This window comes from Notamacropus eugenii, chromosome 1, assembly GCF_028372415.1.
Source record: "Notamacropus eugenii isolate mMacEug1 chromosome 1, mMacEug1.pri_v2, whole genome shotgun sequence".
NCBI classification, from domain to species: domain Eukaryota; kingdom Metazoa; phylum Chordata; class Mammalia; order Diprotodontia; family Macropodidae; genus Notamacropus; species Notamacropus eugenii.
The window spans coordinates 35,739,171-35,765,252 of record NC_092872.1 but is presented as its reverse complement, the minus strand read 5'-3'; the positions used below and the strand labels follow the sequence as shown (position 1 = coordinate 35,765,252).

Below are 26,082 nucleotides of genomic sequence, written 5' to 3'. Positions count from 1 at the left end.
TAAAGCAACTTTACTTTTCATTCTGCCCACTCTTTACAAAGTGGAAGTAATATGCTGCACTCCAAAATGTTATTTTTTCATTAACTAAATTTAGATTTCAACTTTAAAGCAACTAAGACATAAACTATGTATTGAAAGAACAAGAATGCCCCATGTTTGGGTCTTTTCCCAGTTAATTATTTGCTGGCTAAAGTGTTAAACCGTCCTTGGCTTCACCTTAGACACAACTCTCCCAGCTGGTCATTAACAGCCTGGAGAAGAGCCCACACATTATTAACCCTTGGTATGCTATAAACACATATGTTCTATATACGTGTTCTCTCATTCACTCCGCTGAAAGATTATGTGGAAAAAATAGAGCCCTTTACTTAAGCGAGGAAATGGGCTGTTTTGGGGGTCTTTGTGTCTGAATGCAGTTAATATATAAGAGCCAAGATGACACAGAGCCCTTGAGTAGGAGACATCCTTAACGTGATCTGACTTAATCTCACTGAAATAGTCAGTTGGGGGCAAGGGAGGGAAACTAATGACTGCAGATGTTTTTCCTCTTAACAGCAACAAGGGACTCCCAAAGAGAAAGGCCGGCAATCATGGGAATGGATCCACTAGCTAGAAACCAGCCCTGTCAACAAGTACAAGCAAGTGGAATTTGCTCGTTTCTGTGCTGTCTCTTCCAAAAGGCCACAGGACAGCTGGGAAAAGAAACACGTGTAAACAAGGTAGACCTAATGATTTCCTAATTAAAAAGAAGATATTATCTTCTCATTAATTGGCAAGCTAATTGAGCAAAGCCCTATAGTTTCATAAAATGAGAGTAGTAATTAGACCCTCAGTGTCTATATGCCACAATTTTTATAAACACACATACAATTTTTCTCTTTCTTACATACAAACACACATACATGCACACACACAATCTCTCTCTGTCTCTGTCTCTGTCTCTCTGTCTCTGTTTCTCTGTCTGTCTCTCTGTCTCTGTCTCTCTCTGTCTCTCTCTGTCTCTCTCTGTCTCTCTCTCTCTCTCTCTCTCTCTCTCTCTCCTATTTCACTGAGCCACAAAGTTGTCAGTTCCGCTTGATCTGTTTGGACACTGTACTCCAAGACAGCTGTCGGAAATAATACATTAGAACAGCTGCTGTGACAGTTACTAGGGGCTTGGAAGTTTAATTGGACTCAACATGATATTGTGCATTTTTTCAAACTTAGAAATACCAAAAAAAAAAACACAAAGAAGTTTCTAATGGGCCTGAATGATGGGTTGCTACTTAGAATCACTGAATAGTTAACCTCCCTTTGGGGGATTCCATTCTCCTCATATTATCTTTATCCACAGTCTAGTAAGAAGTAAATAAAACACAGTAGGATCAGTTCAATGCATAAGAAAGGGGGCATTAAGAGGGGGGAAATGGCAAGGAAGTCATGTAAATAATCCCTTTCAAATACTGGCTGAGAGCCAAGGAGGATCCCACAGTGTCTCAAAATTTACTCCAAAGGAAACTTATTCAGAGACCAGGATCCAAGTGCCAAATGAAAACAAAACCACTCATTATGGTAACAACTCCCATATACAGTAGAAGAAATGGCGCTTACTCTCGGCCTCAGCATAGAGGACGAAGTACAAGAGTACCACCACTGGCCTGGCTACGTGAATCATTCTGCAGCTTGGCACCAGCAAGCCTTGGCAGCCTCGTTCTCACGGGCCCAGAAGCCACTGCGAGTCTGTCCGGTCTGAAATTTCAGCTGATGGGCTTTCAGAGCCTGCAAAGGAACAGACACAGAAAAGACAGAAAAAAAAAGAAAGGGTTAGATTTCTGCTTTTTTTTTTTTTAACTTTTCCATCACAGTCACAAAGAGATAAACAAAGTATTGTGAAAACATGTTAAATCGTAACCACAATCCATCTACATTAGGAAGGAAATCCTTAGGTCCACTTTATTCATGAGTGGCTAAATGTCAGCGCCAAAGACCAACTTGTCCCATTTTCAGGCCAACTTGAAGTCAACCTCCTCAGATTTCATTCTCCCCTGCTCAATGCCACCTTTGGGGCAATAAACCATGAGAATGAACTGTCACTTTTAATGAAACATTACTTGAATACATCAGTAGAATGAAACACGCCAGTGCTATAAGACGGATTCGAAAGAAGTTCCACCGTGCTGAATAAAAGTCTATTATAGACAACATAATGGAAGCTGCTTTCTTGGCACTAGGTGAAATGACAGGGCTAATTCAACTTCTCAGGCTAAATGGCAGAAGGTTGAATTTTTTAAAATGGTACATTTGGCTTTCTCCCTGCAGACACATCAACATTTAAGTCTAGTTTGGCTTCCATAAGTCAAAATAATAGTTAGCATGACCTTTCTGAATTAATTTCTTCAAGTGGATACTCCTCTACTGATGTGGAAGGCAAACTCTCTACTCTTTGTTTCAATAAACTGCTGGAGCCACAAAAAGACATTCACTTGCTGGCCAATCCGTTAACAATACCTATCTGAACTTAGCTAGGCTGGTCTACGGACAATAGGCAAACATTTCTTGGCCAAACATTATGAAAACCTTTCTACCACCAGACCTCAAGGTTCTTTTGGAAAAAGTCATCTAAAACCCAAGGACATCTTTATGCCAAAATGAAAAACTCAGGAACATTCATGATTTAAGACTTTTAAGGTTACTAGGCAAAATTCTTTGATTTTTTTATATTTTCCCTAGAACAATTACTATCATTTATTCATTCACTCTTTCATTTGTTTAAAGAGTCTACAGAGGACTGTGCTAGCTGGCATGGAAGATGAACTGGTTCAGTTGAAAGAGCAACAGCTTATTATCAGAGGACCTGGAATCAAATTCCATCTCTAACACTTTACTACCACTGTAATAACATTGAAAAAGTTGAGCTCCCTGGGCTCTGAGTAGCTTTCCTCTTCTGTAAAATGAAGGAGTTTTACTAGAAGAGCTCTGATGTCCCTTCTTGGTTTAGAACTATGATTCTAAGACACTGTACCTATGTTCAGGGAAAATATAGTTTAATGGGTGAGACGAGCCAAAGAGAAATTAAAAGAATATGAAACAGTATTTAACAAGTACCAAGAGATGAGGTATTCATAAAATGCTAGAGGAGCAACTGGAGAGAGGGAAACCATCTAATTCAATACCCTCATTTTACAGATGGGGTAAACTGAGTCCTTGGGAGGTGGAGCTACCTGTCCCAGAGAGAGAGAATCTGAGGATTAGAATATGAGCCCTCCGGTTCCAAATCAATGTTCCTTTCACTTCTCCATTTTACTTTTACTTTTAAGAATGACAACCTTCTGAGCTGAGGTGAAGATTCTGAGCTATGAGAAGGCTCTCACATGGCAGGAAGGACAGCTAGGTGGTGCAATGCATGGAGTACTTGACTTGGAATCAGGAAGACTTATTTTCATTAGTTCAAATCTGGCCTCAGGCACTTACTAGCTGTGTGACTCTGGGCAAGTTACTTAACCCTGTTTGCTTCAGATTCCTCATCTGTAAAATGAGTTAGAGAAGGATATAGCAAACCATTCCAGGATCTCTTCCATAAAAACTTCAAAAGTGGGTCACGGAGGGTAGGACAGAAGTAAAATGGTTAAACAATGAATAGTTGGTTATATAGCAAGACAGACAGATGAGGGGTATATAATGAGTTGCCTAAGTGACAGGCTAAGTAGCCTGGACTTTTATTCAGAGGGCAATGAGATGACTTTCAAGGGTACTGAGTACAACAGGATCACAACTATGATGTGGAAAATTATTCATCCCATGGGTTTCTAAGGATAGAATGAAAAGGTCAAAGACTATAGGCAGGATACTAAAGGAAAGGAAAACCTGAACTTGAATGAGAATAGAAAGCGTTATCACAGAACCAGAAATTCTAGAAATGACTCTTGTACCCAAAAGTCACAGAATGACTTCAATTTTACATTTGATTTGACTTTTTCCAATTTCTTCATCCCAGGAAGAATTTGGGAATAACCATGTTTAACAAAAATATTTGAAAACAAAAATTTGACACCTCTCCTCTTGTCATATTGAAACATATATAACACATAAAAGAAAAACTAGAGATGTCCCCAGTGGCCGTGTCACTGAAACAACTGAGGCCTTAAAAGCAACTGTAAGACACTTTGCTTGAGCTTATCACACACAAGGAGGGGGGCTAGGGGGAGATACTATCAATTTCATTATGTGCATGAGTAACCTATATGAAGAAAAATAAAATAGAAAGGGAGGCAAAGTTATTCTAATGATCATTCCACCAGATAGCTTTACATAGATTTTGAGGTCTTAAGGAGAAGCAAGTTTTAAACTGTAGTATAGAGTTCATGGTCTATCAGGGAACACTAGGTGGCCAGCTACTCTGAATGGATTATTCTTATCAATCTCCACTGTAAAATTACTTGGAGTCATTCACAGTTATATCAAAAGATAAAAATCTAAAAAAATCTTCATAGGCAAAGTGTGCAGCCATCAGCTCTTTTCCCCTTTCCTCCCCGCCTTTCACTGCAACCATCCTTATGCCAGTATTTCAGATGACAGCAAAGTCCAGGAGACATCAGTCCTGTCGGACTCAATTTGTGTCTGTGCAAGCGTATCAGAGCCAACTGCTACATAATGACTCCAGTGCTATCACAAAGATGGAGATGTATGAAATGCACTTTCAGGGAAGAGGTGATTTGGGTGTTTCTTGTACTAGAAGGAAGGACCAGCTCAGGAAGATAGAAATAGTTCCAAACAGACCTGCTTTACAGGCAAAAAGAATTGTTATCTTTAGACTATATGGGGGTACCTTGTAAAAAAAAAAAACACTCTAGAAATATGAAAAAGCCCTAGCATGGTATTTAAGTCACAGTCTAGGTTATTCATAGTTAAAAACAAAGTAGGGAGAAAATAGGGAGGTAACGGAAAAAAGGGGGATATACAAACACAAAAAACTCTGATGTTTAATTTAGACTTCCATTCCAGCAAAACCCTCATTCAACTGCTAGTTGGTGCACAAAAGCACCACAGTTCCAAAGATGAAGAGCTATCATGCACATCTGGAATGTGGAATGTAGATTATAGGACAGAAACAGAAAATAGATTTAAAAAAAAAATATTCCACGCAGCAACTTTTGTTGTTTAGTCATTTCAGTCATGTTAGATTCTTTGAAACCCCATTTGGGTTTTCTTGGTAAAGATAATAGAGTGATTTTAAGCCTCATTATATGGATGAGGAAACTGAGGCAAACAGGGTTAAGTGACTTGTCCAGGGTCACACAGCTAAGTGAGTGTCTGAGGCCACATTTGGATTCAGGTATTCTTGCCTCCAGGCCTAGTGCTCTATCCACTGCAACACCTAGTTGCCCTAAGCAGTAGTTTACAGGGTTAATTAATTTTATAATTTTCCAGCATGGTATAGGTGAAGAGTTAGCAAACATATGCGGCGAAGAGCAAAAAGAAAAAATGTTTTACAGAATTGGAATAGTCCTTTGCTCCTACTGACACTACAGCACTGATGAACTCTGATCAACAATCATTCACAAAAGGCAAAGCCAACTAGCCCACTGTACATTACCTTTGTCTTTCAACAAGACATACTCTTAAAATGGAACTAGCAGGTAATAGGGAGAAAAAGTGCATGGGCATCTTAATTCTCCCAACACCAAGATTTATAACAAGTATGGACCTCAGAAAATGCTGTGTAACTTTCCAATTAGCCATCTTTAAATTTGTGTGTAAGAGAAGCAGAAACAGTGGAGGGTCAAGCAATCTATGTGATTGTAAATTAAAATGGAGCCAAGAGTGCCCTTGTCAAAAAGCTGCTATGTCACTGCTTTACGTGTTTACACAAGCTGACATCCATCCAATTCTCTTTCTTTCAGCATTAATAATGTCACCATTTTCTGTGTGCATGTGTGTATGTGTGTGTGTAGTGTGAATAAAATATGCATATGTATGTGTTCAGCTGTCTGTATTATGAATTTTTTGTATATTTCTTCAGACTATGAAAATAAAAGAGAAAATTGAGCAAAACTGGATTTCTGGTTTAATTTCTCCAATTTTTTTTTAATTGTGAAGTCATATGGATTACAGAGTACTAGTTACAACAGAACAGGTGTTATTGAACTTACTTTCCACAGTCTGCCTCTGTCCTTACAAGGATATTTATGATTAAATGAAGACCAACTCTCCAGAAAACTAAGAACTATGTCAAACCATTCCAAACTAGTATTAATGTTACCATTTGATTGTAAGCTACTTGAGGACAGGAAGTCTTTGGTCACTTTTTGTATACCTAGTGCTTAGCATAATGTCTGGCACATAGACACTTAGGAAAAGCTTCTTGAGCGCTGATTTAGTGTTTACACAAATTCTTTTAGATATGCCTAAAAGGATAGATCTTAGAGGGTATGGGGGGAAGGCAATAAAATTCTTTTAATCATAGAATAAAGAATCTTTGATTTAGAAGGGACCTCAAAGACCATTTAGTCTAAACCATAAACGAACCAGAAGTCTTTTTAATATATAGAGCAAATGACCACCTAGCTTTTCCTTGAAAACCTCCAATGCCCAAGAACCCACTCTCCCTGCCCATGGTAGCAAACTATTTCACTATGGCACTACTCTAAATGTTAGGCAGTATTTTTTTTTCTTAAAAATGTGCCTCTTTACTCAATAGCTATCCATAATCCTGCTTTAGGGGCTTCAGGCAGTATCACCCCTTGCTTCTCTCTTTCAGCACTAACTGGTTAAAATTCTACTAATGTTCATATGAGAAAATATGTCCATAGCTACATACCATTATTTCTGAGTAAAAAAAGTCTCATACATGTAAATCTATAGAACATGTGAGTTTTTTTCTAAATGAGAGTATCTCCCTAGATAGCCACTTGTAAAAGAAGGGTAACATTTGTATGGCAATTTAATCATCATAGGGAAGTCATGAGATTTAGCACTTGATAGGCAACAAATTCAGTTAGCCACTGTCATGAATTCTGAGTTCAGCACCTACCCCAGACATCCTTCCTTTCAATTTTTGCTATTTTTTTCTCAAAAAGCACTTCAATATTCAATGAGTTAATGTTTGTTAAATGGAAAAATTCCAAACAAAATGTGGGTGAAAGAGGCAAAGTTCTTACGTGAAGACATGCACTTGAGAACATCCACCAAGAATAAAATTTTTTGGCAGTCTTGAAATGACTCCCCCATAGATGAGACAAACTACTAAAACATGCCTTAGGGAAATAATTCATATAAGCTGATTTCATCCTTATATATAAAAGGAATAGTGGGGGACATGACCAGAAATATAAAGCAAGAAGATTCATTCATAAGTGAATACTAACCTATTTCTAGGGATAGGAATTTGAGCTTAGTCATATGCAAGCACAAGGAACATAATGCATAAAAATGAACTACTTCTCAAGAAAGAATCATTTTTTCATTCTGAAATCTAAAATTCTAAAAATCAACTTGTTCTAATGGGGAAAAGGGTGTAGAGAAGTACCTCATAAAATATGCACTTTTTTTCCTTTCATTTTCATGGAAAAAAATTAAGTCCTTAAATTGTGATATGGTAGGGAAAAACTAGAGGAGGATTATGGGATAAGAGGAAGAAATGTTTCATCACTACCCCCTCATGAATTTTTGGCCACAGGAAACACATACTTTATCTCCTAACACAAATAGCCATAGATATTTGCATTTGTTAAGTGATTAGTGAAATAATAGATCTTTAAGATACTGAAGTATATAAAAATGTGCAAAATAACTAACTGTCACATTTTGGCATGTTATAAAATGACAGCAGTCACAAAAAAAATGTAAAATATAAAAACATCACCTGACTGATCGGTGAGCTTTTATAATAAAAACTTCTCTATCAGTATAAGAAGGTTAATGAACCTATCAAAGGATTCCTTATGTCTTTAACAACAATACTGACAGTCAAGTCAATAGCTATTAGTCTAAATTTTATACGTTATGATTTGCCTTCTAAATTAATATCAATAGCACCTCCACAGCTATAGGATTTTAAATAACAACATTTTAAGAGCATATACATGTTCGTTACTTTCAGAAATGGCAAAACCACATTATTGATACTTTTGATTTCTTTGTTTTCCCTTTCGGGAGGTAAAAAATCAAGAATGAGCAGAAAAATGAAAAGATGGAGGAGAAATCCTTTCCTCCTTAACTTTATTTTCTTCAAAAAATACATATCTGATTTTTAAAAAGTCTTTGAATTTAAAATCCTTAATTTCTTGTGACTATTTTATACAGTGAAATCCTCCTAGAAAACAACCTACAACCAACCACCAAAAGACAGTGTAATCACGGATAAATTCTTTAAGCAGATTTCATTGCATTCATATGCCAAAAGCAAGGTTAGGCCCCACACTTTTCTATGACTGAGTTTTTAATAGCATTATTTATTAATGAAATTGATGTTTTGGTATTCATCTTGTCAATATCTGGGGAACACTACTTCTTATCTTATTCTCATGAAAGATACTTGACAAAATGAGGAAAACCGAGAAAGTGAGTCTGTCTCTCCAGAAGATAAACAAAAATGGGAGGTTGACTGATATGCTAAATATGGAGAGAAAAGGACAAGGCTTCAAATCCATGCTCTGTCATTTACTCCCTCTATTATCACTTCATTTTCAGTTTTCTCAGGTGGATCTGTACTAGATAGAGCACTAAACTTGGGGTCAAGAAATGAGTTCAAATTTAGCTTTAGACATTTACTAGCTGTGCCACCTTAGGCTAGTCATTTAATCTCTGTCTGCCTCAATTTCCTCATTCTAAAATAAGAATTATAATATCAACCACTTCCCAGGGTTGTTGTGAAGATAAAATGAGATAATAATTGTAAAATGCTTTGTAAACCTTAAAATGAAATACGAGGTCTAGCTATCATCATCCTTATCTTCAAGTGAGGTTTAGATTAGACAGAATCTAATATTCATTTGTAATTAAATACTATGATGACAGAAGTTTGCAATAGACAATGCCTGATAGACAATGCTTCTGTTTTCTCTGCTCTTTTCAACTAAATCCATGCCATGACTGTTTCCTTAACCTCATTTGATAGAGTCTTGGTGTGTGGTTTTCTAGCCTGATCCCCTTATTTTTCAGGCAAGGAAACTGAACCCTAGAATAGGGGAGTTACTTGGCTCAAGGGATATCTTTCAGATATTTAAGAAGTAGATCTTTCTTAAAACTAGTTGTTATTTTTAAGTGTCATCAAAAAATTGCTGATCCAAAAAAGCTGAGGGAGTTCCAAATATCACCTGCTAGAAGACAACTTGCAATTCTTGATTTCTCTAATTTATTTGCCCTTTCTCTCCATCTACTCAGACACTTTTTCTTTCCTCTTGACTTTATTCCCAACTTCTAGAAGGACTGGATTCCAAAACTCTCTGTATACTGTTCTAGTGAGCCTCTTTTCTTCACTCTCTGTACTCTTTCAGTGATTTCATTCATTCTCATGGGTTCTGCTAGCATTTGTGTACAGATAAATCCTAGATAGATTGCAAGCTCTGAGGGAAGGGACTGTCTTTTGTTTCTTTTTGTATCTCCAATGCTTAACACAGTGGTTGATACATAGTAGGCACACAAGAAATGTTCACTGATAGATTCATTGCTTGAGAGCTCCAGTATCTCTCTTAAGATTCCACTTCAACAATGTCTGTCCTTCAGATGTGAAACTTATCAAGTCTAGCACCAGCAAATGGTGCTAGTACTTGGTCCTTTCTGCTACCTGTCTCCTGGAAAGGGTGGAAGGGAAACTTACCCAGTTTCATACCCTATTCCATTTCTTTCTCACAAGTGGGGCTGGAGATTTAAACAACCACAGCCTGCTAAAATTATTTGCTCATTTTAGTCTAGGAGGTCATACCATGACACTCAGGTCTGTATGGTTCCTTTCTTTACTATCTTATGCCCCAGTCATCAGACAAAAAAATTAGGAAAATTTCTGACACTCAGTGTCTGGAAACACCACCTTAATTTATTTTCAACTAACTCAGCTACTTTATATTTGTATAAAAAAAGGACAAAAGAATTAGCCTTTTTAAAAAAAAATACAAGCAGAGTATAATACTGGATAGCAAAAGGGAAGGGAATTTGGGGAAAGAGAAAAATTCTGAAACTTCCCTTGGTCTTTGAAGGGGTAGGTCCAACTGGCAGCTTTAATCTAAGTCACCTATTCTGACATGCCTGGAGGTCCGACTCAGTCTTTTCCTTCTCTTGCACTCCTCCAATATCCTTTCACTTTCTCCTTTCCATTGCTATCCTTGTGTTGCTGATTCTTTCCACTAATTCCGGGGAAACCGCTGTTCAATTCTTCTAGTCTATGATTCTTTTGCTGTCTGTTGTCTTGATGTCTTTAGCATCTCTGTTTAAAATTCTCTGGATCAAAGACCATGGTAGTCCAAACTGCCATTTGAACTTCACATGAATGATTGTTCCTCTGAACTACAAATCCTGGAATGTCCATCAGTTCTCAAACCCAATCACATGGCTCAAAATGGAACTTAATGAATTTAATGCCTCTCCTCTGCTACCAACCTACTTACCTTCTTCTGAATTTTTCCTTTTTTGACAATGGAACCACCAGTCTTCTAGCCATTCAAGTTTGAACCTCGGGTCTACTCTTAACTCTTATTTATCCCACATATCCAGTCACTTGCCAAATCTTATTTTCTTGACTCTACCACTGTATCTCTCAAATCTGTCTCCCCCCAACCACTTTGGTTAAGGTCCCCATCCCCCCTTGTACCTGAACCATGGTAACAGCTGCCTGATTAGAGAGACTGTATCTTCCAAACAGCTGCCAAAATGTTATTCCCAAAGCACAGCCCTGTTCATGCCATTTCTCTTCTCATAAACTTTTGTGGTTTCCTGAATCACTCAGGATAAAATCCAGAATCCCCTATCTGGCATTTTAGCCCTTCACAATCTGGTCCCAGTGTAACATGCAGGGCTTTTAGACATTATTCTTCTCTCTGCTCTACTTGACCCAGTCAAACTGATGCCTGGGACCAAAGCTACCAGTTCAACTCACTTCTTCAAAGACCAAGGGAGGTCCCAAAAGTTCTACTTCATCTCCTGAGTTTCTCTCCAAAGGCTCAAGTATCGCCCTCTGGAGTTCCATAGGGTAAGATGACAATAATGTCTTCACTGTGTGCCCTCCTTTCCAGATTAAATATCCTCTATTACTTCAGCTGTCATCACATATCAGAGTTTAAAGTCCCACCACCATCCTGTTCTCTGTCATCTGGATGTATTATAGTTTGCCAAATATTGCTCCTAAAATATGTCATCCAAATAACCTAATTGGGATATAGTCCTCACACTCTAATATCCCTGGTTTTCTTCATGTTCAAATGTCATTTTCTGCTGAAGCCCTTTCCTGTTGTGCCTTGCTGATAAAGCTTTCCCTTGTAAAGTTACTTTCAATCAATTATGCATGTATTTCAAATGTATCTAATGATTTACATGTTATCTTGTCATTAGAAGGTACCTTGAGGGCAGCAGTTTCAGCATTGCTTTTGTACAATAAAAAGTATACACTGGATATACGAGTACAAATTTACCAGATGCACACATACACACAAAGTTGTTTCCAAGTAGAAAATATGGAGCTCAATAACCAAATCTCAAGGGCTAGCACATGCCTGAGTCAAAGAGCTAAGGGTTACAGATTATTAACCAGAAATACATTTTAGAATTCTAGGAAGTAACTTTATTTACAACATGCAAACACATGTCTGTGACTCCTTAAGGCATGTTCATCCTGCATATTACCACAAGGTTCATTTTTAAAGTGAGATTTTTTCATGTCCTTTAAACTTTTAACAGCAGAGTTGTTGACTAATCAGACTGAAGCATGACTGCCCATCAATGGTGGATATTCAGAGCTTACACAAGACAGCAATCCAGTTGGAACTATTTGTGCCTGACTGCACTTTATTACAACATGGCCAAAGGCAATATTACCATGTAGAAAGAAGAAATGAAGAAGTACAATGGCTATTTTTCCAAAACAGTTGGCATTATAAAATGATTTGATAATAAAGGACAAAAATCCCTGGAGCACTAAACATACTGTGCATTTCCTATATTAAAACATGTCATGATTGCAATGGTGGGAAAGGATTTGCTCAGAGTCGCTCTTTTGGAAAAATCTATTCTCTAATTTTGGAAAAGACTATAAAACAGTGTCAATTCGTTATGCTTCTATAAAATCCACAAACTACATACAAAATACAGAAACCAAAATTAGTTTAAAGGCAAGCCAAAAGACTGTAGATCAAACCATCAATAAGCATTTATTAAGTTCCTGCTTGTGCCAGGCAGTGTGCTAAGTGCTGAGGATACAAAAGAGGTAAAAGACAGCCCCTACCTTGGAAGAACACTTTCCAACGAAGGAGACAACATGCAAACAAATATATGCAAATAAGCTATTACAGAATAAGCAGGCAATAATTAACAGAGAGAAGGCATTAAAATTAAGGCAGGTTGAAAAAGCCTTCCCATAGAAGATGGGATTTTTCAAAATGATTAGACATATATGTTTCCTTAATGCAAATCTTTCTAGAACTCAACTCTAAATTAAAGAAAGTAGCCCAAATGGAAAAGAAAAATAATCTGATTAACTACACTGAACACTCAAGGCCAATACTGTATAGGCATCACACGAAGGGCATTTATAAACGTGAAATTTTAGACCACTGGTACATACTGAACATGGATCAAGACTATTTTTAGGACATAAGAGGCTGTCTAGTCTAAACTTCTCCATTTTAGAAAGGAAAAAACTGAGGTCCAGAGTGGTGACAATGGTTTGTTAAAGGTCACAGAGGGAGAACACAGCAAGCTAGGATGTAAACTACAGTTCTCCGACTGCAGAACCAGAGTTCTTTTCACTAGTCACTACAATGCCTCTCAATCTGACATAGCTTCAGTCTACTAAATACTATACTAGATTTATATATATTACATGTAATATACATTATATATAGTATAAGTGTTATACTAGTACTAGATACTAGAACTTTTTGGTTCTATGTTCACCTTCCATTGAGAGCAAGTCTTCAGAAGTAAAGAAGAATGAAGAAAATTGATACAACAGCAAACATCTGTATCATGCTCTAACGTTTACAAAAGACTTCAGAAATATTATAGCACTTTATCCTCACAAAAACCCTAGGAGGAGAGTTACTACTGTGATCTCCATTTTGCAGAAGAGAAAACTGAGGTGGAAAAAGATGAAATGATTTGTCCAAGATCATACTAGCGAGGGTCTGAAGTTGGATTTGAATTCAGGTCTTTCTGACTCAAAGTTCAGCGTCCATCTGCAGAGCAACCTGTTATATCCTATTAACCTTTCTGAGTATCCTTAGTACAAAATGCTGGGCACTTCTGTCAATATCATGTAATGAATATATCAAAGGATTACTCAACAGTGGTATAAGAAACAGAGGAAACATAAGGAAAAAACTAACAATGTCATAATCAAGCCCTTCAGTGTCCTTATTTCCAATCACACTGGAAGAGATCAAAACAATCTTGTTTTTACCCTATATCCTGTAGAAGATTCCAGCTTATTTATTTCCACATTGTCCTCTGATGTGCATGACTTTTAAGAGAGTACATTCATCTCTCCAGGTATGCACTGACCTTTTCTTATGGTTCACAAAGATCTACTTTGCAATTGTCCTTTGATAACCTTCCCTTACTCATTTTGGTTACCACAATCAGAATTCTAATATTGCTCCTTTTAGATTTTCAGTCAACATTTCTTTCCTCATATAACATCATGCCCTAGATAAGTAAAGAAACTGAGTCCTTCTCCCACATTATTGTCCTATAAAGACATCTCCAATAAAGCCATTTTATTCCATTTAAAGTATCCATTCCATGAGGATGCATTTATTTCAGTTACTTTCTGAAAAATTGAAGTATATCCACTTTAACACAGAGGGAAAAGGGCAAGGCATCAGCTCTTGGTGGTAACTGATTTCTATACCTTTAAAACTATAACTATACTTAATAATGATGATGGTGATGATAGTTAATTGTTATGTATATAGCATTGAGGCTAGAAAGCATTTCACAGATATTATATCATCTGATCCTCAAAAAAAAAAATACCCTGAAAAGAAGGTGTTATTATTACCCCCATTTAACAAATGAGTAAACTGAGGCAGAGACTGAGTGACCTACTCAGGCATAACTAGTAAGTGTCTGAGGCTGAATTTGAACTTGGATCTTCCTGACTCTAGGTCTAGGGTTCTAACCTTCATCTAGCTGCAGCTGTGCTTTCTTAGTGTGCTTCCAGAAAACAAAAAAAATTTCAAAGTTCCCTATGTTAGAGATGCTTTCTGATTCTTCTTACCCATGTCCTTAAACCACCAGCATGCATGCTAGCAGGAATCTAATAACTTTTCTTTTAAGAATTTAAAAACCATACCCCGCCATGAGTCAATTGCTGCTTTCCCTGCCACATTAATTTTTCAGTCTTAGTTATTCTTTTTATATCATCACATAGGGTCCACTGCAAGGTTTCCATAATTACTGAAGGCTTTTAACACACCAATGTGCTGATATACGATTCTTCTTTTTCCCTTAATAATCACTAGAAGAGGTTTGAGTTTCCCATATGTAACCTCACAGAATTACAAATAGAGGACAGAATGCAATTTCAATGCACAGGGGATTAAATAATCTTATCTTCTACCCTCTCCCAATGATAAAAATTTACATTTTTTGGCTACTTTATTCCCAACTCCAATTATTCAAGCACAAGGTATGGCTCCCCATGGCTGATCACTGAATTCATTTTCTTCTCTTTTGACATCGATCACCTGGTATTAAAAGAGAAAAAAATAAAACAAAAACAAACACCCACATTTTAAATTTCCACATAGATGATATAATCACAAATTAAACATTAGCTTCTGACTAGCCTCCTGGATATCTTAATCTGGCTCCTTAAATGAGAAGATCAAGTGAAACTAGAATTGTTAGGCTTTTCTCTCTCTCTTTTTACTCTTTCTTCCAACTTGAAAGAGTTTATGGGACCAAGTACGCATGATGGCAAAATGGCTGTGAAAAATGATTGAAAGCAATTTCTAAATCAAACTAGATCTTCCCCATGGTGACATACATGTTATTAATATGAGACTCAAGTGAAGTACAGTTTCCTGACCCCAATGATCCTTCAGAAAAATAGAACCCTTAGGCACTAGAACTCTATCAGGAATACTCAAATTTATCTCTGTAGGACTCTCATCTCTAATATGTTGACCTACAAATAGCAGTAGCAACCACAATGATTCCCTCAAGGAAAACAGAATACTTTATATAATAAATGGGGAATATGCAGTGTATCAAAGAAGAACTTCAATCCCTCTGTCAATAAAGCACTTAAACAACCAAGGTTCAAATATGGCCATTCTAGATACAATGCAGTGTTGAGGACTGCGATGGTTGTCCCAAATTTTGCTTAGAAACTCCAAATTCAAAATTATGCCACTATGCTACCTCCTACACACACACACACCGGCACACACACACACACACACATACACAAACACACAAGCACAATAACTTAGTCTTAAAAAAAGAAAGGAATAAATCAGTGGCCATTAAGAAGAATAAAGGTCATTGCTATCCAGTCCCTGATTGACTTTCAATTCAAGAGGAATAGGAGAATGATGAGAGAATGACATATCAGGTGGCTACCCCAAATCCAGTACCTTATATGATACAACATAAGTTTACTATTGGGAAAGGCATGTTTATTTGTCTGATTTTCTCTCTGCAAATGGCCACAAAGCCCCAAAAGAAAGAAAAATTGATGAATTAAATCTCAACTCAGTATCTTCTTAATCACCGAACCATTAAAAATATTTATGAAGCCTTGGCAGCTCTGTCACAAAAATGAAAATCTATACCTAAACTAGACATTTTGTGAATAAAACAAAATCCTTCATACCCTGAAAAAATAACTGATTTTAAAAATACTGCATGGTATCCTCTGTTTTACTATGATTTTGTATTTTATTTGTGTTTATGTGTACATAAATTTTAATTAAGTTCCTTATCCATGTAAAAGGTATCATGGCAGAATGGATATAGACCTGTCCTTAGAGCCACAAACCTGAGTTCAAGTTCCCCCTCTGGCATACGTACACTTACTGTGTGACCCTGTAGGAAACTCAGAGCAGAGAAATTGTCTACCTATATAGGTAGAAAGAATTTCCTCATATAGAAGTTCTGTAAGCCAAAGGAAATCACAGGTTAAGCCTCTATCTAATCATGCATATTCATAAATAGAGTGAGAACTCTCTCAATCTGTCTCTCTATCCACATGTGTGTGAATTCTTCCATTTGTTCACTCAATCAACATTTATTAAACACTTTTGGTATACAAAATCCTTAGCTGTGGACTTCCATGTTCTCTATGTCCCATGCACTAACCCCGGCCCCCAAATCAAGGGGTCCAACAATTCCTAATGCATTTCTACTCTGTGCAGAAGACTGTACTAGATGCTTTTTGGTGGGTAATAGCATCCTAGACTCAATAGAAATTCTGTTCCTACCAAATGTGGAAACTCAAGGTCCTAGAATTCTTACATAGAGAAATTTTCTCCAACTTTATCTAACAGCATATAAGTAGAAGCAAAAGCAAGACATGTTAGGAATAACTGAAGGATGAAGGTTGGCAGGGCAAGATCAGTAGCAGAATTAGGACACAAGACACTTGAGAGATGAGGTTGGTATATAGTCAAATTGGTTTACCAATGGGTCAAGACAGAGAATTCATAATTAATAGAGTCTAAGATGGAAATCAAAACACCCTTTCTTAAACTTCACTCCCTAAAACTACTATCCTACCTGTTTTACATAAAAGTTATTCTATATTCAATGTCTCCACTGTCTCAATGCTCAATCAATCACTTATTAACCCTTTGCAATCCGGTTTCTCTTCCCTCTTCTTACTTTATACACCCCCTTAACTGCTAAGACTTAGAAAAATGTGAGCTCCAGCCACACGGCATTTTTCAAGCTTTTTTGATGCTCCTGCACTCCTCTCCACCAAGTCTTTGAAAAAGCCTCCTATTCCAACTTGTAGAAATCCTTATTCTCCTTTGAGATCTTGTTCAGGTGCTATCTCCTACAAAACACCTTCAACTGATTTATCCAAGTTAGGAGGGGTCCCTCCATCCTAGATTTTTTTCTTGTCTTTTGATATTCTCCCACTGTAAAAATCATTTTCAATTATTTTATTATATGTGGATTCTTTATAATCCCTTTCCCATTCTCATATTGTAAACTCCTTACAGTCAAGGGTCACATTGTTCAGGTATCACCTGAACAGGGCAGGTGCTTAATTTTTGTTGAACTGAATGGAATCATATTGTATTACAAGGAAATGGATTGCCTATTCAGATGGCACTAACTCCATTAGTTCTACCACCTCAGTGACTGATTTTCCTTACTAATATTTAATATTGTATAGTATTTTACATCACTGAAGTCCCTGGGACTTGCTTTTATTATTACTCATGACAACCCTCTTTTGAGCTGACATACTGGTTGTCTAGCAGCATATTAGTAGTTGGGTTGAAAGACTCCTCCATTACTCACTCTGTCATTAGCTTTCTATGAGACCCTTGGGATAACCCTTGACCTCTCTGGGCTTGAGATGACTCATCTATAAAATGAGATAATAGCTGCCTCCTACCTCCCTCATGAGAATGTTGTCAGAATTAGTGAGCAACAAAAGCCCATTAATATTAGAAACACAGAAGGGTTTACAAGACAAAAAGCAAGTGTCAGCTGGGATCAGAAAACTGAGAGAGAGTTTATTCTTTTGTAGACAAATTGGGCCTTGTATTCAACACTGTTTGGTTTAGGAAAGATGTAGCTGTTTTTAGATGGACAAATAAAATGCTTTATTCTACCATCCCAAGACAATAACAAATAGAATAATTGTATAAATGCTTTATTTTTAAGGTTGACAGCTGCAGCATTTAACAATTGAGTCATCTAGGTAGTAACAAGCTATAATAGGAAGACAGCCTTTTTCAGAACTAGGTTGAAATAGTAATTCTACCATCAAGTAATTGCATAATCCTCATGGAGTGAGTTCACATCTTTGAGGCATATTTTATTTCTCTGTAAAATGAGAATAATATATTCTAACCACCTACCACAAAGTAGTGGTATGGGACAAGCATTCTGTTAACCTTAAAATGTTATAAAAATGGGAGTTATGGATAAGATTGTGTCAGAGTCAGCTCAAGTAGGACTTGTGTTCATCTGACTCTTCGTTGTCCATACAGGTAGCACAAAATCCTCTTTTCCCTACATAATTCATGATAATGAAATAACAAAAATGATCACAGTAAGACAAATTTTCTAACATGTCCTTGGTAGTGAAACTTAAGAACGCTACAATAGCCCCCAAGCCCAACCAAATACCTGTAAAAGTGACTCTAAAGAAATTCTGGAGATTTGGAACCCACAGAATGATGGAGTGAAGCAAATATGCAGCTCAAGACAGCCTGGACAGTCAATGGGAAGTATATATCGCACCAGGTTGGGAGCAGAGCACAGTCCAGCATGGTCTGGATGGGCACAGATGGGACCTGAGCAGGCCTGGAGGGTAAGGATGGACTGAATCTCTACCTTGTGTAGTGGTTTTCAGACTTCATGACCCTAAAACACCAAGGACAAATTGAAAGGTCAATGGAAAAAACCTGTAGGACCTCTGTGAGAGAGTAGAATGGTCCAGCCCTAGCACCTGGGGCAGTGGAGAAGGTGGAGGAGCCTATGGTAGCAGCAGCAGGGGCAGGGGCAGTGAGAGTGGCTGTTTCTGGAGCTCTAGACCCACAGATTGAGGAGGGGATTGAATGGCTGACAGTACACCCCGCACCCCCAGTAGAAGCAGAGAACTACCTTGACAAAGACATCAAAAGTCAGGTAAATGGCCAGGGAAATAAGCAAAAACTAGAAAAAGAATCAGACTATAGAATCTTTCTTTGGTGATAAGGAAGACCAAAATATATAAACAGAAGAAGACAACAAAATCAAAGTTCCTCCATCCAAAGCCTCCAAGAAAAATATGAATTGATCTCAGGCTATGGAAGAGCTCAAAAAGGATTTTGAAAATCAAGTAAGAGAAGTAGAGCAAAAATTCGGAAGAGAAATGAGAGTGATGTAAGAAAAACGGGTAACTGCTTACTAAAGGAGATCCAAAAAAAAAAAAAAAATAGACTAACCCAAATGGAAAAAGAGATCCAAAAAGCCAATGAGGAGAAGAATGCCTTAAAAAGCAGAATGGTCAGAGGGAAAAGGAGGTCCAAAAGGTCACTGGAGAAAATAATTCCTTCAGGATTAGAATGGAGCACATGGAAGCTATTGACTATGAAAAAAATCAAGAAATTATAAAAAAAAAACTCAAAAGAATGAAAAAATAGCAGACAATGTGAAATATCTCATTGGAAAAACAACTGACCTGGAAAATGGATCCAGGAGAGACAATTTAAAAGTTATTGAAGTACTTGAAAGCCATGATCAATAAAAGACCTTAGACATTATCTTTCAAGAAATTATTAAGGTAAACTTCCCTGGTATGCATAAAATAGAAATGGAAAGAATCTACCAATTGCCTCCTGAAAGAGATACCAAAAGGAAACCTCCTAGAAATATTGTAGTCAAATTCCAGAGCTACCAGGTCCAGGAGAAAATATTGCAAATAGCTAGAAATAAACAATTTGTGTATTGTGGAAACACAATCAGGATAATACAAGATCTAAGAACTTCTACATAAAGGGATCAGGGGGACTGGAATATGATATTCCAGAGGTCAAAGGAGCTAGGATTAAAACCAAGAATCACCTACCCAGAAAAACTGAGTATAATACTTCAGGGGAAAAATGGTAATTCAATGAAATAGAGGACTTTCAAGCATTCTTGATAAAAAAAGACCAGAGCTGAATAGAAAATTTGACTTCCAAACACAAGAACAAAGAGAAGAATGAAAAGGTAAACAGGAAAGAGAAATCATAACCAATGTTTACATTCCTACATGGAAAGATAATATTTGTAACTCTTGAGACTTTTGTCAGTATTAAGGTAGTTGGAGGGATTATATACATATAGACAGAGGGCACAGAGTGAGTTGAATGGGAAGGGATGATGTCTAAAAAAACAAAATTAAGGGGTGAGAGGAATATATTGGAAGGAGAAAGGGAGAAATAAAAGGGGGCAAATTATCTCTTACATTAAAAAAGCAAGGCAAGAAAAAGCTTTTTCAATGGGAGGAAGAGGGGGAAGGTGAGAGGGAAAAAGTGAAACTTACTCTTATCACATTTGGCTTAAGAAGGGAATAACATACATACTCAATTTTGTATGAAAATTTATCTTATACTACAGAAAGTAGCAAGGTAGGGAGGATGACAGAAGGAAGGGCAAATGAGAGGAGGGGATAATTAGAAGTAAACATTTTTGAGGAGGAATAGGGTCAAAAGAGAGAATAGAATAAATGGGGGGCAGGATAAGATGGAGGGGAAATATAGTTAGTCTTTCACAACATGACTGTTCTGGAAATGTTTTGCGTAATTACACATACATAACCTATATGAAATAGCTTGATTTCTGAATTGATTGCCTGATATACAGGCAATGAATGGGATATAGAAATCTATGTTAGCCTACAGGAAGAAAGAAGGGAAGGGGATAAGAGAAGGGAAGGGTGTGATAGAAGGGGGGGGCAGATTGGAGGAAGAAGTAATCAGAATGCATGCTGTCTTGGGGTGGGGGAGAGAAGAGATGGGGAGAAAATTTGGAATTCAAAACCTTGTGGAAGTAAATGTTGAAAACTAAAAATAAATAAATAAATAAAAGAATGAATGAATGAATGAATAAAAAGGAAAAAGGAAAAAAGAACACTAATATAATATTAACAATACAAAAGTCCTACAAAAATGACTGGAAGACAATAAACACAAGTAAAGAATGTAGAAGAAATCACCAAATTGGTTAAAAAAGAATCTTTATAAAGTACCAGTGCTGTAATTAAGATAGCCTAAAAAATGGATTTTACTAAAATCAAGCCCTATATTTATTGATTTACTACACAAAAGGAAATATATTTAATCTGAAGATTTGGTTTCCATGCATCAAGCCTATTGGGTATATGGCTAAAAAAATTAATAAATGTCTCAGTATCCTGTTATCCAGAGCTCTCTATAATTTGTACACATAGGAACATTAAGCAAAAATGAAGGGTAGAAAAATTTCATGCACTCTTCAGTAGTTGTTCACACATAGGGATTATTTAATAAAATTCTGAGTGCTTAATAAATGTTTATCAGAATTCACAAAGGACCCACACATACTAAGAATACCTCTTGCCCCTTCTTCTTGTATCCTACCCCTTTCCTGTGTCTTCTTCCTTTGTCCTACCTCAATCATTGCTGCCATGGGAGTGACACATTTTCCCCTCCTTACCCTTTGGAGCTTTGAGATACTCTAAGGGAAGAGGAGAAACTGATCACTGAATGATCATCCTAAGAAAACTGATCCCAAAGGCCATCCAAGCAGGACTACATGGCACCCAAATATCTTCTCCTATACTGCCTGAAACAGCTAACTTCATTTTGTTATATCTCTTGAGATTATAACTGACAAAGAATATGGGTCAACAATATCTTTTTTTTTAATGCAGTTACTTTTCTGAGAGGGTCAGGGAAACTATAGCCATCTACATATTATTCATTCAAACATCTTCATAAATTCTACTCTGAGCACTAGGTTCAGGAGAAGACCTGAAGTCTTCCTAGTAAGGGTCACAAATTTCATGAAATAGTAGGAGTGGGTGACAAAACAAAGAGATAATAATAAAAATAATAAGAGTAGTAAGTATGGTAGAGGTCTTTATGAAGCCTGAGAAAAGAAGAAAGATTAATGGATGCTGTTTGTCCTTTGTTCTTGAAGAGGACCATGACATCAGGAAGGTGAAGCCATGACCTGCAAGTGAATTGGATTTAAGTGAGGGAGGGCTGTGCAAAGTCACCAGCTTTACGTCCTCTGGAGCCAGCTGGATACATTGACAATCAGATCGACTGGAGATGGTCTGGCATGTAGTGAGAGATCATGGCCTTTTTAAGCTTAGGTCTCAGGATGACTGAGGCAACACCTATTCATTGATTAAAGAAATGGCTTTTTAAATGATGGCTTGGAATTCATCATTCAAGGCTTCGTGAACTGCAATAACAAAGTCAGAGGGCACATGAAGCATTTAAGGGAGAGAGAAAACCAATTTGAAGAAAGTGATAAATATGTAGGTGGGGAAGGAGGAGCTAATCAAGGGATGTAATATGGCACAGGGCTGGAACAGTAGATGGTACCAGATTTTGGAGGGCATAGAATGAAAGAGTATAAAATAATTCAAACTGTTTCCTCCCCTAGTAATCATATAAAATTGACTTCTGAAAAGGAATTATATTTTTATTAGAAGAATAATGAGTTATTTGGGAGCATAGTTCTTTATGAGAAGAACCTGGTGGGCTGCCACAGTGGATCCAAGAGAAATGGGGGACCAGAAAGAAGTTACCAGAAGGTCAGCTCCAACTGGAGAAAGGGATATAGAACTGTGCCAAAGACAAAGAGTTTCAGAAGTTGGCCTTAGACTCTATCTCTCTGTGTTCCCCTGCTTCTTTATAGATGTTAGGTTCTACATGTGTGAAATGCTGCATATATAATATATTCTCAGACGTTTTTGATATGCTAGTTAATTTTACCGAAATTGTTTTTCTTTCTTATTTTCTTCTTCCTTATTATATATTGCTTAGTAGGGTTGAGGGGAAGAGCGGTAACAGAAAGGTAAATGGAGATGTCACGAAAACAAAAGTTATCAATAAAACATATTTTTTTATTGGCCATAGGTTTTCGCAGCCCCAACAAAAAGTAGAGTGACAATATGTTTTCTTCTTCTTCCTAAATCCCATACACCCTTTCCCCCAAAACCCAGAATTAAAGGTATAACCTGTCCCTAACATGGTAGTTCAGGTATTTTATGTATTGAATAGGCTCCCATGCGCCAGCTGAAGAAGCTATTCTTTTGCTATCTTTAAGAAAATACTTTTTCTCAATACTGTTTTACAGTTTGGAGTATAAGTCATTTACAAATTGGTGGCCAAGAAAGAGTAAGGCTTTTTCTTCTCTGGGTTTACTTAATTCGAACAGATCATCTACTCTCAGCTATCATTTAAGATTAAATTACTGTCCCTTAAGAATCAGCCATCTAGTAAATATTGGAAATTTTCAAATACAGGGGCATTGAGAGGTAGTATAGTAAAATAGATAAAGTGCTGGTCTTGGCATCAAGAAGACCTGGTTTCAGTAATACTTCTGACACTCGTAAGCTGTGTCTGTAGCTGAACCTGTCACTTAACGTTGGTAAATCTCAGTTTCCTCATCTGTAAAAAGAGTTGTTCAAACTGGCTGCCTGTGAGGTTCCTTTCACCTCTAAATCTGTCTTCTTAAGGCCTCACTAAGATAAAATTTAGTAAGGCAAGTAGCATGAATTATAAAATATCCCATTGAAATATAATACCATTTCTTCCAAATACATATACTTAGTCATTATAATTAATTAGGCTTTAACTTAAAGAACATTAATTTGACTAATTAATATTATTATTACTTTCTCCAGCTGTAGTAATTTCTATAATAGAGTAGATGGTTTTAACAGAAAAGAAATATTGCATTGGATAGGCTCAGCATGAGAGAATTTAGATGCTCAACATTTGGAAACCAATAGAATATAATCTGTTTTCTGGAATTTATATTACTATAGCTTCAACTACTTATTTTGAAAAAAGAAGCATTATTATTGTTGTAATAACATATAACAGTATAATTAGCATGACTTGGTTTTTTATATATCCTGAGACTTGCTAGGGGTGTGTGTGTGTGTGCGTGTGTGTGTGCATGTGTGCGCATGTGTGTGTGTGTGTGTGTGTGTCTATGTATCTGTGTGTGTGTGTGTGTGTGTCTGTGCGCTCATGCACCTGGTAAACAAATCATTTGACCTTTTGGATCCTTGATTTTCCTCTTTTATGAAACAAGGATAATGTTTGTTCACCCTTCCTCACAATGTTGTTTTGAAGAGAATGCTTGGCAAAGCATAAAGCACTCGATAACTGTTAGCTATCAATATTAGTATTATTAACAGTACTATTGCCTCATCTGACTGTCAAAACAAATCTGTAAGGTGAGCAGGGTAGACATTACTGTCTCCATTTTAATGAGGAAAATGTGAATCACAAAAGTATAATGACTAATCCAGGTTCAGTCAGCTAGCAAGCAGAGTAGCCAAGACCGGAAACAGGGGACCCAACTTGAAACTGAGTTGTCTTTCTATTATACACTATGGCTTATAAAGTAGAATGCATCTAACAACAGTAATAGTAATACATGTCTGAGGATAATGGCTTCCTTCTCCTGAAACAGAGAGAGGGGGGACTTCACTTCTTGATTTTCTTAAATAGGTATAAATTTATTGTTCAGGTGTAGATCACTGGCTAGAGCAGGGAGAATCCAGTGATCCAACAGGAGTCACAGCACCTGGAATGCAATCCAAACTCTGCTGCTAACTTTGTGACCTTGAGTAAGACTCTTAATCTCACTGGCCCCCAGTTTCTTAATATGTAAAAGAAAGGGGTTAGACTAGATAGTTAAACTCCCTTATAACTGTGAACTTAAATCTGTCTAGACCCTTCTGATTCTGATTTATGTTTTAGATTTACTTTTCATCTCTCTTTATTTTTTATCTAATTAATTTTTGCTTTTCTCCCAGTACCCCAAATCTAGTATTAGGAGGTAAAGAGAAATAACTTCCTGTTGTGCTCCTTGTTTCTTTCTGATGAGCTCCACTTAAAAATATCCAGCTCTTCTATGAAGAAAGGTAATCCATGCTGTCTTCTTCATGACTGCCTTTAAAACTCCGAGAAGATCCAGATGTGGCAATCGAAAATTGTCTGTTTTACCACCTCCTAGTGATTATTTTTTAAAAGTCTATGCTCCAAAACGCTGGAATATGAAAAGTTATCTCATTCCTCACTTTTTTTTAAACAAATATTCTCATCTGTCTAGCAGAGTTTTCAAAGTAAAGGGTCCTTTCTCTCAGCTGCTTGCTGTGTGTTTGAAGAATGTTTTGGTCTACCGTGATGATTTGTCTTTGGTGCTGTGCTTTCACACCTAAAAGAATAATGTCCATGACTAGCAAGTTAGAGGGAGACTAAGGTAGATGGTGACATGAACGCTCCTTAGGACCCCCCCTGTTTCCTGGATTTTGTCTCACTGCAATATTTGCAAGGCCTGTGTGTGGTATATGTCAAGGGTGAGCCTCATACTGTTCCTGCAAATACATTGTCTACATTAAAACTTCAGCCTGTGGAGAAGTACTTTCCCTAAGGTAAAAATGTTTGTGTTCTTACACCCCTACCTTGTCAGTTGATCTGGGGAGCAGGGTTGAGGATGAAGGAGGCAGGTAAGAAAATACTGGGGCAGGGTGGGGTGAAGCTGATTTAGTGATTTAATGCTAAGAAGGCACCTGGCTTGAAAAATTAACTGAGCTAGAAGCTCAGGGCAAACAGAAGCAAATTTGGCTTCCATTACATGTAGACAAGGCAAATAAGAAGGGTAACCTGGTGATTTATGGAGGGCACATAATATTATTAATGCAGTAGCTACGAGAAGTGGCCAGTAGCCTCTCCCAGAAGTCTGTAGTGGCATATGTGTATGTATACAGAAAGGGAAAATTCTGTAAAGTGGTTACCATCCACTAGTAAAAAGCCAACAAGCTTTCCACTTCCCTCTATGACCTATCTAATGCGATGCAATATTTCTTCAAATGACTGCTTTCCTAAAGCCATCTACCATATGATATGGCTATGGTTTGAAAAGGCTTCAGAAAGAGAAGGTAAATCAAAAGAGAAAAGGGCCAGAGAAGAGACCTTTCTTCATGAGAGTTTAGGAGAGATTGAAATATATAGG

General features: G+C 37.1%; 1 protein-coding gene across 8 annotated transcripts in view; it reads right to left on the bottom strand.

Moving 5' to 3' along the window:
- Positions 1-26,082, bottom strand: part of PTPRD (protein tyrosine phosphatase receptor type D) — a 934,659-nt gene that overhangs the window by 458,754 nt on the left and 449,823 nt on the right. For all 8 annotated transcript variants that reach the window (XM_072596637.1, XM_072596633.1, XM_072596674.1 and 5 more), the window contains one exon: positions 1,591-1,758. In XM_072596637.1, coding sequence (XP_072452738.1) covers positions 1,591-1,654 — 64 coding nt within the window. In that variant the 5' untranslated portion in view covers positions 1,655-1,758. The remainder of the gene's footprint in view (positions 1-1,590; positions 1,759-26,082) is intronic.